This window comes from Megascapheus bottae, chromosome 29 (assembly GCF_031878675.1).
Source record: "Megascapheus bottae isolate mThoBot1 chromosome 29, mThoBot2.hap1, whole genome shotgun sequence".
Lineage (NCBI taxonomy): Eukaryota > Metazoa > Chordata > Mammalia > Rodentia > Geomyidae > Megascapheus > Megascapheus bottae.
In genome coordinates this window covers 6957175-6972201 of record NC_143537.1, presented here as the reverse complement: position 1 = coordinate 6972201, position 15027 = coordinate 6957175, and the positions used below count along the sequence as shown (strand labels likewise).

The window sequence follows — 15027 nt, the reverse complement described above, 5'->3', positions numbered from 1 at the left end:
CTATCGTTTTCTTTCTTTATCTTTTAATGAGTTTTAAGAAAAAGCGTTGTGCGTCATAACGAAGGCAGTTGATGGGTTTTTCTGGAAGTGACAGTGGGGTGCAAGGCAGTATGGGCTTGCTGGAAAACTGGGAAACACTCCAGAGCTAGGCTTTTCTTTTTTTTTCCCTCCTTTTTTTTTTCTTTCCCCTCAAAATGACCGAAAAGTATCACTTCAGGCATCACCTCCTTCGAGTATGTGTTTCGTTGAAGTTGTGCTGTCATTCTGTCCAGCATGGCGATATTGGGTCAACATTTACATCACACCTTGCGTTCTTCACTGGGCCCTCAAATGGTGACCGTGGTGGAACATGGTTGTCCCCTGCCCGCCGTGGTGGGTGGGTGGATGTGTCTGTGCGTCCCAGCTCGGTGACCTGTGTCGTCTGCTGTTCACCCATCCTGGAGAGCGCAATAGCATGCTGCTGTGCCCTGGCATGGGAGGTGGTGAGGAAGGGTCAGTCTATACACGAATGGCTGCACAAGCCCTGCGGGGAGGGGAGCGCTTTAGCTTGCATGGTGGGGGCCGTCCGTGTCCCCTTCACCTGTCACTCCCTGCCAGGGGGGCAGCATGGCCAGTCGGCCCCCACCTCCCTGGGTAAGACCCCCATCTCAGGGCCATTCTGCAGCGCCTCCACTTGGGCTTCGGGGCCAACGACAGAGTCCTTGCGAGGTAGTTCCACCAGGGGGAGCCCTTGCAGGTCCTCCTCCCGCTGCCCCAGCACCCCCACCGGGGCCTCCTCGGGCCATCTCACCAGCCCATTGGCTTCTTCCATGTGGCCGGCTCGGTACGACCAGCGAGGCTCGTGGCAACGGATGCACCAGAACTGCAGGCAGATGAAAGCCAGGACGGCGGTGAAGCAGGCCAGCAGAATGGCCATCAGCACCCACAGGGAAAGCTGGGGGTCCACCAGCGAGCCCCCCGCGGCCAGAGGACTCTTGTCCAGGGTGTGGAACATGGTGCAATAGTGGCTGTAGGGGAAGGCGGCCTTCTGACAGCTGATGCAGAGGAAGTAGAGGGTGGAGGGGGCCAGGTGCTCCAGAGCCACTGAGCGGGCGGCCCTCGGCACCTTTTCCTCGTGGTGGAAGCTGTAGCGAAGGTAGCCAGAGAAGAGGCTGTTCCAGTTGGGCCTGTACATAATATGGTAATAGTCCTCCAGACAGGGCTCCGAGGGTGACCAGGAGATGATGGCGCCCGTGTAAGACACGTTTTCAACCTCAATGTTCATCCCGAGGCTGGAACCAGAATCACAGTGAGGAATGATGACCCCCCCACACTCACCCGTGGATTGGTCCTGCAGCCACCACCATCCCCCCCCCCACCCCAGCCAACAGGAAAGGACACCAGGAAGTCACCCTGTTCCTTCTACAAGCAAAGATGCCTGGCCCCGCCTTTACATGACTGAGTGACTGAGCATCCACGTGACTCCGGAGGCTGAGATCTGGAGGGTCGTGATTCAAAGCCAGCCTCATGCAGGAAAGCCTGTGAGACTCTTATCTCCAGTTAACCCGAAGGAAGCTGGCAATAGACTTGTGACTCAAGTGGTAGAGCCCAAACCTTGAGTGAAAAAGCTAAGAGGACAGTTCCGTGGGCCCTGAGTTCAAGCTCCAGGACAGACACAAAAATGAAATCTGAACTAGGACTAGCTCATGTCAAAGCTTGTGGTCTTCAGACCATGTAACTCTAACCACATTTCCACCCTTGCTGAGATCCTCTAGCAGAAGCATTACTCTTGTTATCTTACAAAAGAAGGAAAAAAAGAAGAAAGAAGACAGAAAGAAAAAAAAAAAAACAAGGCAATAGAAAGATAAATCACTGGGACTTCAGCCCCCTACCACCCTCCCCAGGTCTGTGACCTCCTCTCCAGCAGTTGTTTTACCTACCCTCCCCGGGCTTCTGACTGTGCTTCAGGTGCTATGAGCTGTTACCTAGAACATTCTGTCCAGTGCTTTTTTCAGAGTCCTAGCTCAATTGCTCGTGACCAGTGGAGATCTGCACTGTCATTTTCCAGTAACTGCTTCTACTCAAAAGCTTCAGCCTGTGTTGTTATTGTTGTTGTTGGTGGTGGTGGTGGTGGTGGTGGTGTGTGTGTGTGTGTGTGTGTGTACCAGGAAATTACAGTGCATGGGTCAAGGTTGAGGGCTCCTGTACTGTGAGATACTAGATTGCTCAGAACTACCCGTGAAGTGCCTGCCTGGCCCAGATCACGATGGATGAGTCTCACACAATCATGGACTTTTGGTGGTCATCACACTGCCAGATCTAGATGCCCACTGGACAGACTAGTGGCCTGAGATCACTTGGTTGCCATGTAGACACAGGGCCCCCAGCTGCTCAGCCGCTCTGTGAGCTGCTCAGACTCGGGGCTAGGTACTGCAGGCAAGCCCAAGGTACTGCAACCCAGGGGCTGTGTTTGTGGGCAAACCAGAGTCTCCAGCTTGATAGCCTTCCCCAGAGAGCCAGCTGCAAATGTTTTGGTTTCTCTTTAGTTCCGTGAGAAAGAGAGACAGAAGAGGGAGAGAGACAGAGAGGAGAAAAAGGAAGTGGAAGATAGAAGAAGGAGAGAGATGGGAGAAAAGGGAAGAGAGGGGGAGATCAAAAGTGGAACAACCACTATCATCAACCTGTGTACTGTTTAGTAAACACTTTTGATTCCTTCCGTCTTGTTATCCGCTCCCTCTCCCCCCCATTTCATTTTATTTCACAATGACAGGATTAAAAAAAAAAGCAGCTAATGACATTTTAATCAAGACTGGATAATAAGCCAGACTCATTTTGATTACCACCTGCCTCTGTGTCTGTCCATCTGTATGTCTGTCTGTCTGCCTGCCTGCCTCCCCTGTAACCCCTCTTCATTGTTGTGTCAGATTCCTGGGGTGGTTGAGCTGCAGGAAAGACGTGGCATTGAGGTATGCTTGCGTCCTCATTTCTCCATGTGCGTTTCCCTCTCTAAAGATGGCAGGGATGAAAGCTGCTCAGGGAAGGTGGGAGTGAGGGGGTCGTTAGCTGAGTGGCCAGGGCATTTCCCTGCTGAGGCAGGGGGGCACCGATCCTTGTAAGACAGACTGTGTGGAAGGAATCAGAAGCTTTAAAAGGCTCCCCACCCTTCACCTCTCAGCCATGAATCCACTTGACTCATCCAGCCGCTATGGCACACAAGCACATAAGCAAAGCCTTATTCTCACGAGTAGCGCAGGATTATCCTGTCACACGAATCTTTTCTTCTGTTTGCTTCCTGTCAGCCACCGCTGGCTGTCCATGCAGCTCGAGTTCCACACAGCACACATTTTTTTTTTAAGAGCTTCATCTCGGAAAGCTAGCAGCTTTCTCAACTCCACCACCAGATCCATCTCCCCTGTGTTTTTTTACACACCCACCCACCTCTACTCTTGATTCTGCATTTCCCCTATTTCTAGCTTATCACGTACCGCTTGCTTGGCCCTTCTCCCGGCCCCGCGTGAAAAGGAAAAGCCACTTGCAAGATGGTGCTTACCTGATGTGCGTTGTCTGTGCCTGAACAGACCTCTACCTTCCAAGGCAAAGGACACCAGAGCTGAGAGAAGAGTGGCGTTTCTTCCTCCTCTGCCTGTGTTCTCCTGGATTGAGCGTGCTTGTGCGCTCTCTCTCTCTCTCTCTCTCTCTCTCTCTCTCTCTCTCTCTCTCTCTCTCTCTCTCTCTCTCTCTCTCTCTCTCTCTCTCCCCACCCCCCCACTAAGCAAATCCCACATGTTGCCCCCACCACACACACATTATTCACGTCTCCACATCAGCACTCCTCACCATGGCAACCAGCCTGATGCTTTCAGGGACCAGTCTGGAAAAGATTTTTGTCCAGTGATAGAAACTCTCCTTTCTTAGACCAAAAAAAAACACGACAAGCCACTTGTAAAAGGGTCTCCAAGGCTCTAACAATTCTCCCATTTTTCTCTCTAGGGGACTAGTGAGTTTTTTCAGCCCTCAGACCCTCATTGAAAAGTAGTTTCCAACATGGTCGCTTTGCAGCTAGTCCACAGCGAACAGGAAATTCACCCACTCCTGCCCCCACCCTCCCCCCTCCACCCCCAACTCCTGGATATCTCCTTCATTCTTTTTCTTGTTTCCTGTATCATTTCCTGGGTCCATGATGCTTATGTGGTGGGTCTATTCCAGCTCCTGTAGCTGTCTGAATCCCAGTCACATCTTGTATAAAACAATAGGCCAGTGGGTAGGAGAGGAGAGTTCTGACCCTTGTCACACCTCTTCTAGCACAGCTCGTGTTCTGGGGTGACCAACTCATACCTCCCCTCAAAACAAGATCGACCTGGAACCCCAACGTGTGGCTTGCTTAGAAATGAGTCTTCCTGGATTGTAGTTGGAAGCCAGCCCAGGCTGAAATAGGCCAATTAACCAGCACAGAAAGCCGGAAGTGGAGCTCTGGCTCAAGCGGTAGAATGCCAGCCTTGAGTGCAAAAAGCCAAGTGAGAGCATGAGGCTCAGAGTTCAAGCCCCGGTGCTACGATTATAAGAAGAAAAGAAGAGGGGGTGACAAAAGTCAGCCATCCTAGCTTTCTGTGCCTAACAGTCCTATGCCTTGGTGCATGCACACATTCTTCTACATCTGTGAAAACTGAACATTTGGTCTCACAGAAGAAACAGAACAGGAGCCTGGAAGTTGTCAGGGAGAGATGGGTGGAGACAGTGGTTCATGGGTTCAGAGGTGTCGTTGAATAATTTCCACCCTTCTGCAGCACCATAGAAGACTCTGGGGGGGGCAGCCATGCATTATTTCAGTGTATCTAGTGGGAAGGATTTGAGATGTCCCCCCACACAAAGGAACAGACACTATCTGAGATGAGGGACACACCCCACTCCTTTTTCTTGCATGTCATGCTCCTGTACTGCAGTGTTGTCCTGCCCGCACATACGTTTAATTACTATGGCTCGATTTAAAAGTCGTCTTCTTGTTCCTTGGCCAGAATGTCCAGGTGAATCCCCAGAGCATCGCCTGCCTCATTGCCAAGGCCAATGGCGGCCCCCTAAAAAGCACAAAAGCCTCTCTCCACAGACAGGCCCAGAGCCAGGGTGTTCAGGTGGTTCTGCAAGGTTATTTTGAAGATAATAAAGAAGAAAGAAAAAATAAATGCCAGCCTCCAAAGGCCAGTGGAAGAACAAAGAGGAACTTGATCCATGTTCCATGCCGACAAAGAAAAAGCGTGAAACTATTTTTAATGCTTAAGGATGACGTGTGTTTGACCATGAGCTTGTTTCATTTGATGAATTGCTATGTCAGAGAATGTGGAGCTTGGAAAGCCTCTGGTCTCACAGGGCTGAGAGAAGGTTTGGCATACAACCAATGAGGGGATTGTTGTTTGAAGCCAGCCTAGACAGAAGCGACCCGGAGATTCTTATCTGCAGTTAACCAGCAAAATGCCTGAGTGGGGGCATGGTTCACGTGGTAGAGCACTAGCTGTGAACAAGTAAGCCGAGTGAGTGGACGAATCCAAGCCAAGGAAAGATGAGAAGGAAGGGAGACAGGGTGGAAGAGAGGAGAGGGAGGGAGGGAAGAAGAGAGGAAGGAAGGAAAGGGTGGCATTGCTGTGTTATGCATTTACCTGCCCTGGTACTGGAGGGCTGAGCTGCAGCTGCAGCCTGAATTAGAAGGCTGTGTTGGCGAACCGATGGCATTCATTAGAGAAATTCTATCAGGAACAGGAAATTAAAGACAGTTTTATTTCCTCTTGGGAATCTTCAAAAACAGCAATTACGATTTCAGAGAGCAGAGAAGCAGATTGCTTGCAAATTGGGTTTTGCCAGTTAAATGGACTTGTTTTGGAGTGGCCGGCTAGGTTTGCTATCTGGTGAGGGATGGAAACCTTTTGACTCAAGGCCCAAAGATATATAGATTATCTACCTAATTGAGAGGGGGGGGAAGAGGGAGATTAAATTTTAAAAAAAAATGGGTGCCAGGAGCGTGTGCTGCTCAGGAAGCTGGGATTGGAGGATCAAGGTTAAAGCCAGCCTAGACAGTAAAGTCCATGAGATTATCTTCAACTAATGGGCCAAAAAGCCAGAGTGGAACGGTGCCTCAGTATGTAGGGTACCAGCCTTAAATGAGAAAGCTAAGGGACAGCTCCCAGGCTCTGAGTTTAAAAAAATAAATAAGTAAAGGGTAAAATTGGTGAGCAGTGTATATTTTACCATAAATTTTCTACAAATCCCTCTTACAGACAATGCTACAGTATCCACAGACTACTAGACCAAGCCATCTCTGCCTCTCTGCCTCTCTTTGTCTCTGTCTGTCTATCTGTCTGTCTGTCTCTCTAATACTGTTGCTCTCGGGGAGGGGAGGGGGGAATGTCATGTCACTCAGTTCAATGCGCAACTCCATGTCCTCAACGGAGCTTGTTTGCTGTCGATGACCTGGGGTTTGCTGTTGTGGACCTGGGGTGTGCAGCAGAATTGGAATCAGAGCCCCCTCACAGCGGGGTCTCCCCCTGGGGAAACTGAGTCAGTGAGCAGCGCTGCTCTGGGGTGCCAGCTGAATAGCCGGTGTGCAGACGTCTCAAGTCACGTCGCGTTCCTGTTTTTCTTTGCCAAACCTCAGAAAATGCCCCGGCTCCCCTATTCCCACATATTCTCAGTAGGCCCCAGCCTCCTGCTGAGCCAGCAGGTCAGAGCGTGCCTGGGGTGGGCTGCATGTGCATGGGTGTGGCAGCATGGGTATGCACTGCCTCCTGCATGCATGTGCTATCTTTGGGGGGAAATTGTGTGTGGGGGGGGTTGTGTTCACTGGGGAGGGAGATCTGAATGGCACCCATTTCCGGTGGGTTCTTCCTGCATGGACTACATGGCCTAAAACATCTGGATCAGAACCTAAGCCGCCAGCCAGTGTGCTGTGAGCCTGGGGGGTGGCGTGTGTGTAAATCCATGCAGTGCTCAACACCTCCCCTCTGCCTAGAGCAGGAAAGCCTGCCACGCAGCGTGCACGATTCTGGACTTGTGTTTTGTTTGTGTGTAGGGGAAGAGTTGGGACTGGAAGCTGTGGGGTGGAGGAGGGCTAAGAAGGACAAAGTTTTCAGCACTGAGGACCTAGCACCTACCTGGGCAGGGACCTTAGACCACAGCCCCCGCCCCCCCTAACTTAGAGGGAGGGTCTGTGCCTGCCCAGTGTTGTTTAACAGCCTCTCCCCCACCCTTTTATTTATTTATTTACTTATTTATTTACTTACTTACTTACTTACTTACTTACCTATTTGCTGGTGCTGCTGCTTGAACTTAGGGCCCGAGCTTTTGTGCTCAGGGCTAGCACCCTACCACTTGAACCTCCAGCTTTTTAGGTTAATTAGAGGTAAGAACCTCACCAATTTTCCTGCCCAGGACTGGCTTTGAACCTCAATCTTCAGATCTCAGCCTCCTGAGTAGCTAGGATGACAGACCTGAGCCCACCGGCGCCTGGCCCTATTTTCTTAAATCACACTCGATCTGCCAAGCCCAGCTCTGATCTCTGTCCTCTCCCCTTGTGTGGAGTGATGTCACCTCCATGGAGTGTTTCCCTCTCTGGAAGTCCTTACCATAACCTGACCTGCCAGGGAAGGTTTGAGCAGGAAGCTGTACTTTCTTTGTCTTTGCATACTGGGTTTTTCAAAGAGAGCGATAGTCGTGGCTGTTCATTCTGCAAGAAAGAGCTGCATCCTAAGCACTGACTGTGTCAGTGACATTTCCACGCTCCCCAGGGGTTTGGTCGTCTCTTCTTAGAGAAAACTCAAGGCTTTGTGGGTTCGCTGTGGGCCTGGGAGTTGAACTCAGCCGTGTACCGGAGGGTAGGTAGTCTGTTGAACATACTCAAACGTAGGAAGTCTAGAGTGGAAGTAGGAAGTTGGAGAATCAGACAAAAAATATTCAGCTAGGGTGTCTCCTGGGGATCCCGAGAATGATGGTGGGAACCAGATACCCGGAGCCAGAATCCGGAGCCCACCACTGCCACTTCACGGCATAGTGATACTTTTTGAGCTTCCCATCCAGCCTTCATTGCCTCAGAACACTGCTCTAGAGAAATAAAAGCAGCCATTCTACGCCCGCCCCGTGGCTTAGCGTGGCAACAGCCTGGTCCGTGCTCACGCAGTCACGGGCAGGAGGAATTCCTGGGATTCTGTTTGGTGGGTACAGCAAATGGCCTTTCCTCTATGTGCCGGCTACGTGTCTACCCGTGGCCAGTGTCTGGTAGACATCGTGTCTTCCTGGTGGCCCCAGCAAGGGAATCCAATGCCGATGTGTTCCTGTCCCCTGCAGCGGCAAAGCTGCACCTCTGGTCATTCGGGGCTCAGTCCCTTACTTTGCCACCGCCCCTGTTTTGCAGCCCCTCAACATTGCCTACAGTCACATCTACAGCTCCTACCGGAACTTCGTGGGACCACCCCACTTCAAGACCATCTGCAGGCTCCTGGGCTACCAGGGCATCGCCGTGGTCATGGAGGAGCTGCTGAAGATCGTCAAGAGCCTGGTACGGGAGACAGCAGTGCATTGTGGGGCATCCATCCATCCTCCCATCCCCCCACCCACTCATCCACCTATCTACCCATCCACCCATCCATCCTTCCATCTACCCATCTACCCATCCATCCACCCATCCATCCATCTATCCATCCATCCATCCACCCACCCATCCATCCACCCACCCATCCATCCACCCATCCATCCATCCACCCATCCATCCATCCATCCATCCATCCATCCACCGACCCATCCATCCACCGACCCATCCATCCACCCATCTACCCATCCATCCACCCATCCATCCATCTATCCATCCATCCATCCATCCATCCACCCACCCATCCATCCACCCACCCATCCATCCACCCATCCATCCATCCACCCATCCATCCATCCATCCATCCATCCACCCACCCATCCACCCACCCATCTACCCATCCATCCATCCATCCATCCACCCATCCATCCATCCACCCACCCATCATCCATCCACCCACTCATCCATCCACCCATCTACCCATCCATCTACCCATCCATCCACCAACCCATCTACCCATCCATCCATCCATCCATCCATCCATCCATCCATCCATCCATCCACCCATCCATCCATCCATCCATCCACCCATCCATCCATCCACCCATCTATCCATCCACCCATCTTTCCGTCCATCCATCCATCCATCCATCCATCCACAAGCCCAGTTTTCTCATTCTGACTTCAGAAATCACCCCGGAACCCCGGGTCCTTGTCTCTTGGTGGTTCCTACATGTCCTTCTAGTGTGTTTCTGTTTCTCTGTCTGCAGTGGCTGGGCTCAATCTCCTTATATCCTGTTTTTTTCTGCTAATCCCAGCAACACTGATTTTGATCAAGATAGAACTCAGCCTGGCCAGGTGCCCGTGGCTCACATCTATCATCCTAGCTACTCAGGAGGCTGTGCCACCCTGGGCAAGAAAGTCTAGGAGATTCTTATTGTCAACTAAGGAGCAAAAAGCCACAGGTGGGGGTGTGGCTCAAATGGTAGTGTGCTAAACTTGAGCACAAAAGCTTAGGGACAGTGCCTAGACCTAGAGTTCAAGCCTTAGGACTGGTGCACACACATACACACACACACACACACACACACACACACACACACACACACACACACACACAAGATTTCAGGTAATAATTTCAAACTCACTCAGAATAATATGAGCATGTAAACCCATAATGGACGTGTTGTTGTTTTTCTATCCCATTGCACATGGCAGACATCACTAATCAATCACCCCACTCTGTCTCCTTGAAGCTTCTTGTTGAACGCTGTTACCAATACTGCTCTGGCATCGAGAAAGCCAGAGTTCTGTATCATCGCTATAGTATGAGCACCTGAATTTCATTTAATTACCTGCAACTCAGCTAAGCAAAACTAAGACCTATAAACCACATCCTCCTGGAAATCTGGCATGACAAAAGAAAACACCTTGTATAACCAGGTCAGGAATAAAACAGGATTCGCCAGTGAACTCTTTAATACCTTGGCTTCAGCTTTGTATGTGAAACTAAATACAAGTTAAAACAGGAAAATGTGGTAAGTGAGTAAGGATATCTGCCATAGACATAGCAGAGAGAAGGAAAATGCCACGAATTTCCACATGCTTAAATTAGGTAGTGTGTCAGAGTCTCCACGGTTCCCTGCCCACATTTCCCTTTAGCCCATAAGTCTGAGATATCACAAATACCCCATCTCCAGGAAAGCCCCCACACCTTAGAAACATGTCCTCATGAAAACATGTCAGCCCAAGGCCATAGGAAAGGGGCTCCCTTCTCTGTCTTTAACAGAGGCCTCCACAAAACGAACCTCTGTCCTCCCACCTCCCCTGGCCTTCAACCCGTGGCAGACAGGCTCGCTTATTGGCTATTTTTGTCTCCCAGCTCCAAGGCACCATCCTGCAATATGTGAAAACGCTGATCGAGGTGATGCCCAAGATTTGCCGCCTGCCTCGACACGAGTACGGATCCCCAGGTAGGTGCCAGGGGGAAGAGGCCCACTAGGGCTGTGGTGGAATGGCTCTGGCTGTTTGCCTTGGACTAGGGGCTTCTCTCATCCGAGCTGAGGGAGCTGTGGCTTTGTGTGCTAATCGGGACCTTGTGTGACAGGGGCACACTAAGTGACATCTCTATGGGGTTGTGGTGGCCGAGCCCAGCTGCCTCACTGGGTCTGTGAGGGTGGGCAATGTCCCTACCCAACCTGAGCCAGGTCTTTGATTGATATTCTCACCAGTGGCAGTCAGCTCCTTAGCTGGCTCTCGCAGCCAGGACATCCTGTTCCCGTCAGGAACTCGGGCAACTTGGTTTTTATGGAAGGACAAATGGACGTGTACTGCTTTGCTGGTGTTTGTAAGGTGTTTCATTTTGTTCCACGGGATGACTCCCACCAGCTGTTTCTAGTATAGATTCCTGCAGGGCCCAAGTCTGGGTGTGGTGGGGGACGGGGGGGGTTGATGTGCTGCTGTCTGGTCAGGCTGTTGCGCCCTTCTCCCCATTGACCACACCGGCCCCTCGCAGGCATCCTGGAGTTCTTCCACCACCAGCTGAAGGACATCATCGAGTACGCAGAGCTCAAGACGGATGTGTTCCAGAGCCTCAGGGAAGTGGGCAACGCCATCCTCTTCTGCCTCCTCATAGAGCAGGCGCTGGTGAGTCCCCCCCCCATACACACACCTGCACACCGAACCCACATCCACTCACTCTGTGACTGTCCCCAGACTCAGGGCAGCTAGCCATGTCTTCCAGTCACTCACTAGCCACACATGGGACAGCAAGCACTGTGCAGGCTGCGGTTGCTCGTCCCTGCCCGTGTCGTGTATCGACACAGACATGACATGCTTAGGAAGACAACATGGTGGGTACATAGGACCGAGGGGAAGACAGAAGAACCCAGTGTGTGGTCCAGGGCTAAGGGGGAGGACTGAGAAATGGCCTGTAGAAAGAGGATGAGGAGGAAGAAAGGAAGGAAGAGACAGGACAGAGGAGGAGAGGACGGAAAGGGAAGAAGAGGGAAGAGAGGAGGTGGAGAGTGGAAGAGGAGGGTGAAGGAAGGAGGAAGACAGGAGTAAATGGAGGATGGAGGAGGAGAATGTGGTGAGGAGAGGAGGAAGTGGAAGATGGGATGAGGAGTACACGAGGTGGAAGATGGGATGAGGAGTACACAGGTGGAAGATGGGATGAGGAGTACAGAGGGGGAAGATGGGATGAGGAGTACAGAGGGGGAAGATGGGATGAGGAGTACACGAGGGGGAAGATGGGATGAGGAGTACAGAGGGGGAAGATGGGATGAGGAGTACAGAGGGGGAAGATGGGATGAGGAGTACAGAGGGGGAAGATGGGATGAGGAGTACAGAGGTGGAAGATGGGATGAGGAGTACAGAGGTGGAAGATGGGATGAGGAGTACATGAGGTGGAAGATGGGATGAGGAGTACAGAGGGGGAAGATGGGATGAGGAGTACACGAGGTGGAAGATGGGATGAGGAGTACACGAGGTGGAAGATGGGATGAGGAGTACAGGAGGTGGAAGATGGGATGAGGAGTACAGAGGGGGAAGATGGGATGAGGAGTACAGAGGGGGAAGATGGGATGAGGAGTACAGAGGGAGAATATGGGATGAGGAGTACACGAGGTGGAAGATGGGATGAGGAGTACACGAGGTGGAAGATGGGATGAGGAGTACACGAGGTGGAAGATGGGATGAGGAGTACAGAGGGGGAAGATGGGATGAGGAGTACAGAGGGGGAAGATGGGATGAGGAGTACAGAGGTGGAAGATGGGATGAGGAGTACAGAGGTGGAAGATGGGATGAGGAGTACAGAGGTGGAAGATGGGATGAGGAGTACACAAGGTGGAAGATGGGATGAGGAGTACACGAGGTGGAAGATGGGATGAGGAGTACAGAGGGGGAAGATGGGATGAGGAGTACACGAGGTGGAAGATGGGATGAGGAGTACACGAGGTGGAAGATGGGATAAGGAGTACAGAGGGGGAAGATGGGATGAGGAGTACATGAGGTGGAAGATGGGATGAGGAGTACACGAGGTGGAAGATGGGATGAGGAGTACAGAGGGGGAAGATGGGATGAGGAGTACAGAGGTGGAAGATGGGATGAGGAGTACAGAGGGGGAAGATGGGATGAGGAGTACAGAGGGGGAAGATGGGATGAGGAGTACAGAGGGGGAAGATGGGATGAGGAGTACAGAGGGGGAAGATGGGATGAGGAGTACAGAGGGGGAAGATGGGATGAGGAGTACACGAGGTGGAAGATGGGATGAGGAGTACAGAGGTGGAAGATGGGATGAGGAGTACAGAGGGGGAAGATGGGATGAGGAGTACAGAGGTGGAAGATGGGATGAGGAGTACAGAGGGGGAAGATGGGATGAGGAGTACAGAGGTGGAAGATGGGATGAGGAGTACAGAGGGGGAAGATGGGATGAGGAGTACAGAGGGGGAAGATGGGATGAGGAGTACAGAGGGGGAAGATGGGATGAGGAGTACAGAGGGGGAAGATGGGATGAGGAGTACAGAGGGGGAAGATGGGATGAGGAGTACACGAGGTGGAAGATGGGATGAGGAGTACAGAGGTGGAAGATGGGATGAGGAGTACACGAGGTGGAAGATGGGATGAGGAGTACAGAGGAGGAAGATGGGATGAGGAGTACAGAGGGGGAAGATGGGATGAGGAGTACAGAGGTGGAAGATGGGATGAGGAGTACAGAGGTGGAAGATGGGATGAGGAGTACAGAGGGGGAAGATGGGATGAGGAGTACACGAGGTGGAAGATGGGATGAGGAGTACACGAGGTGGAAGATGGGATGAGGAGTACAGAGGTGGAAGATGGGATGAGGAGTACACGAGGTGGAAGATGGGATGAGGAGTACAGAGGGGGAAGATGGGATGAGGAGTACAGAGGGGGAAGATGGGATGAGGAGTACAGAGGGGAAGATGGGATGAGGAGTACAGAGGTGGAAGATGGGATGAGGAGTACAGAGGGGGAAGATGGGATGAGGAGTACAGAGGGGGAAGATGGGATGAGGAGTACAGAGGTGGAAGATGGGATGAGGAGTACAGGAGGTGGAAGATGGGATGAGGAGTACACGAGGTGGAAGATGGGATGAGGAGTACTGAGGGGGAAGATGGGATGAGGAGTCCAGAGGTGGAAGATGGGATGAGGAGTACAGAGGGGGAAGATGGGATGAGGAGTACAGAGGGGGAAGATGGGATGAGGAGTACAGAGGGGGAAGATGGGATGAGGAGTACAGAGGGGGAAGATGGGATGAGGAGTACAGAGGGGGAAGATGGGATGAGGAGTACACGAGGGGGAAGATGGGATGAGGAGTACAGAGGGGGAAGATGGGATGAGGAGTACAGAGGGGGAAGATGGGATGAGGAGTACACGAGGTGGAAGATGGGATGAGAAGTACAGGAGGTGGAAGATGGGAGGAGGAGTACAGAGGGGGAAGATGGGATGAGGAGTACAGAGGGGGAAGATGGGATGAGGAGTACAGAGGGGGAAGATGGGATGAGGAGTACAGAGGGGGAAGATGGGATGAGGAGTACACGAGATGCAAGATGGGATGAGGAGTACAGAGGTGGAAGATGGGATGAGGAGTACACAGGGGGAAGATGGGATGAGGAGTACAGAGGGGGAAGATGGGATGAGGACTACAGAGGTGGAAGATGGGATGAGGAGTACAGAGGGGGAAGATGGGATGAGGAGTACAGAGGGGGAAGATGGGATGAGGAGTAAAGAGGGGGAAGATGGGATGAGGAGTACAGAGGTGGAAGATGGGATGAGGAGTACAGAGGTGGAAGATGGGATGAGGAGTACAGAGGGGGAAGATGGGATGAGGAGTACAGACGGGGAAGATGGGATGAGGAGTACAGAGGGGGAAGATGGGATGAGGAGTACACGAGGTGGAAGATGGGATGAGGAGTACAGAGGGGGAAGATGGGATGAGGAGTACAGAGGGGGAAGATGGGATGAGGAGTACACGAGGTGGAAGATGGGATGAGGAGTACACGAGGTGGAAGATGGGATGAGGAGTACAGAGGGGGAAGATGGGATGAGGCGTACAGAGGGGGAAGATGGGATGAGGAGTACAGGAGGTGGAAGATGGGATGAGGAGTACAGAGGGGGAAGATGGGATGAGGAGTACGAGGTGGAAGATAGGATGAGGAGTACAGAGGTGGAAGATGGGATGAAGAGTACAGAGGGGGAAGATGGGATGAGGAGTACAGAGGGGGAAGATGGGATGAGGAGTACACGAGGTGGAAGATGGGATGAGGAGTACAGAGGTGGAAGATGGGATGAGGAGTACAGAGGTGGAAGATGGGAGGAGTAGAGGGAGGACAGATGGGATGAGGAGTACAGAGGTGGAAGATGGGATGAGGAGTACAGAGGGGGAAGATGGGATGAGGAGTACACGGGTGGAAGATGGGATGAGGAGTACAGAGGGGGAAGATGGGATGAGGAGTACAGAG

The 15027-nt window shown here is 52.0% G+C and overlaps 2 protein-coding genes across 2 annotated transcripts in view; one reads left to right on the top strand and one right to left on the bottom strand.

The window, feature by feature from the left end:
- Cyfip2 (cytoplasmic FMR1 interacting protein 2) overlaps positions 1 to 15027 on the top strand; it is an 80083-nt gene that overhangs the window by 46747 nt on the left and 18309 nt on the right. Inside the window, exons 25-27 of the mRNA XM_090321132.1 lie at positions 8372 to 8515; positions 10428 to 10518; positions 11061 to 11191. Of these exons, the coding sequence (XP_090177258.1) occupies positions 8372 to 8515; positions 10428 to 10518; positions 11061 to 11191 (366 nt within the window). The remainder of the gene's footprint in view (positions 1 to 8371; positions 8516 to 10427; positions 10519 to 11060; positions 11192 to 15027) is intronic.
- Fndc9 (fibronectin type III domain containing 9) lies at positions 42 to 3613 on the bottom strand. The gene is made up of 2 exons (XM_090321073.1): positions 3530 to 3613; positions 42 to 1271 (listed from the first exon to the last, which is right to left on the bottom strand). Exon 2 carries the CDS (start codon positions 1262 to 1264, stop codon positions 584 to 586), a length of 681 nt encoding a protein of 226 aa, XP_090177199.1. The 5' UTR covers positions 1265 to 1271; positions 3530 to 3613; the 3' UTR covers positions 42 to 583.

Bases quoted from the DNA above. Each gene is read 5' to 3' on its own strand.
- Fndc9 (XM_090321073.1), bottom strand. From the start codon at position 1,264: ATGAACATTGAGGTTGAAAACGTGTCTTACACGGGCGCCATCATCTCC.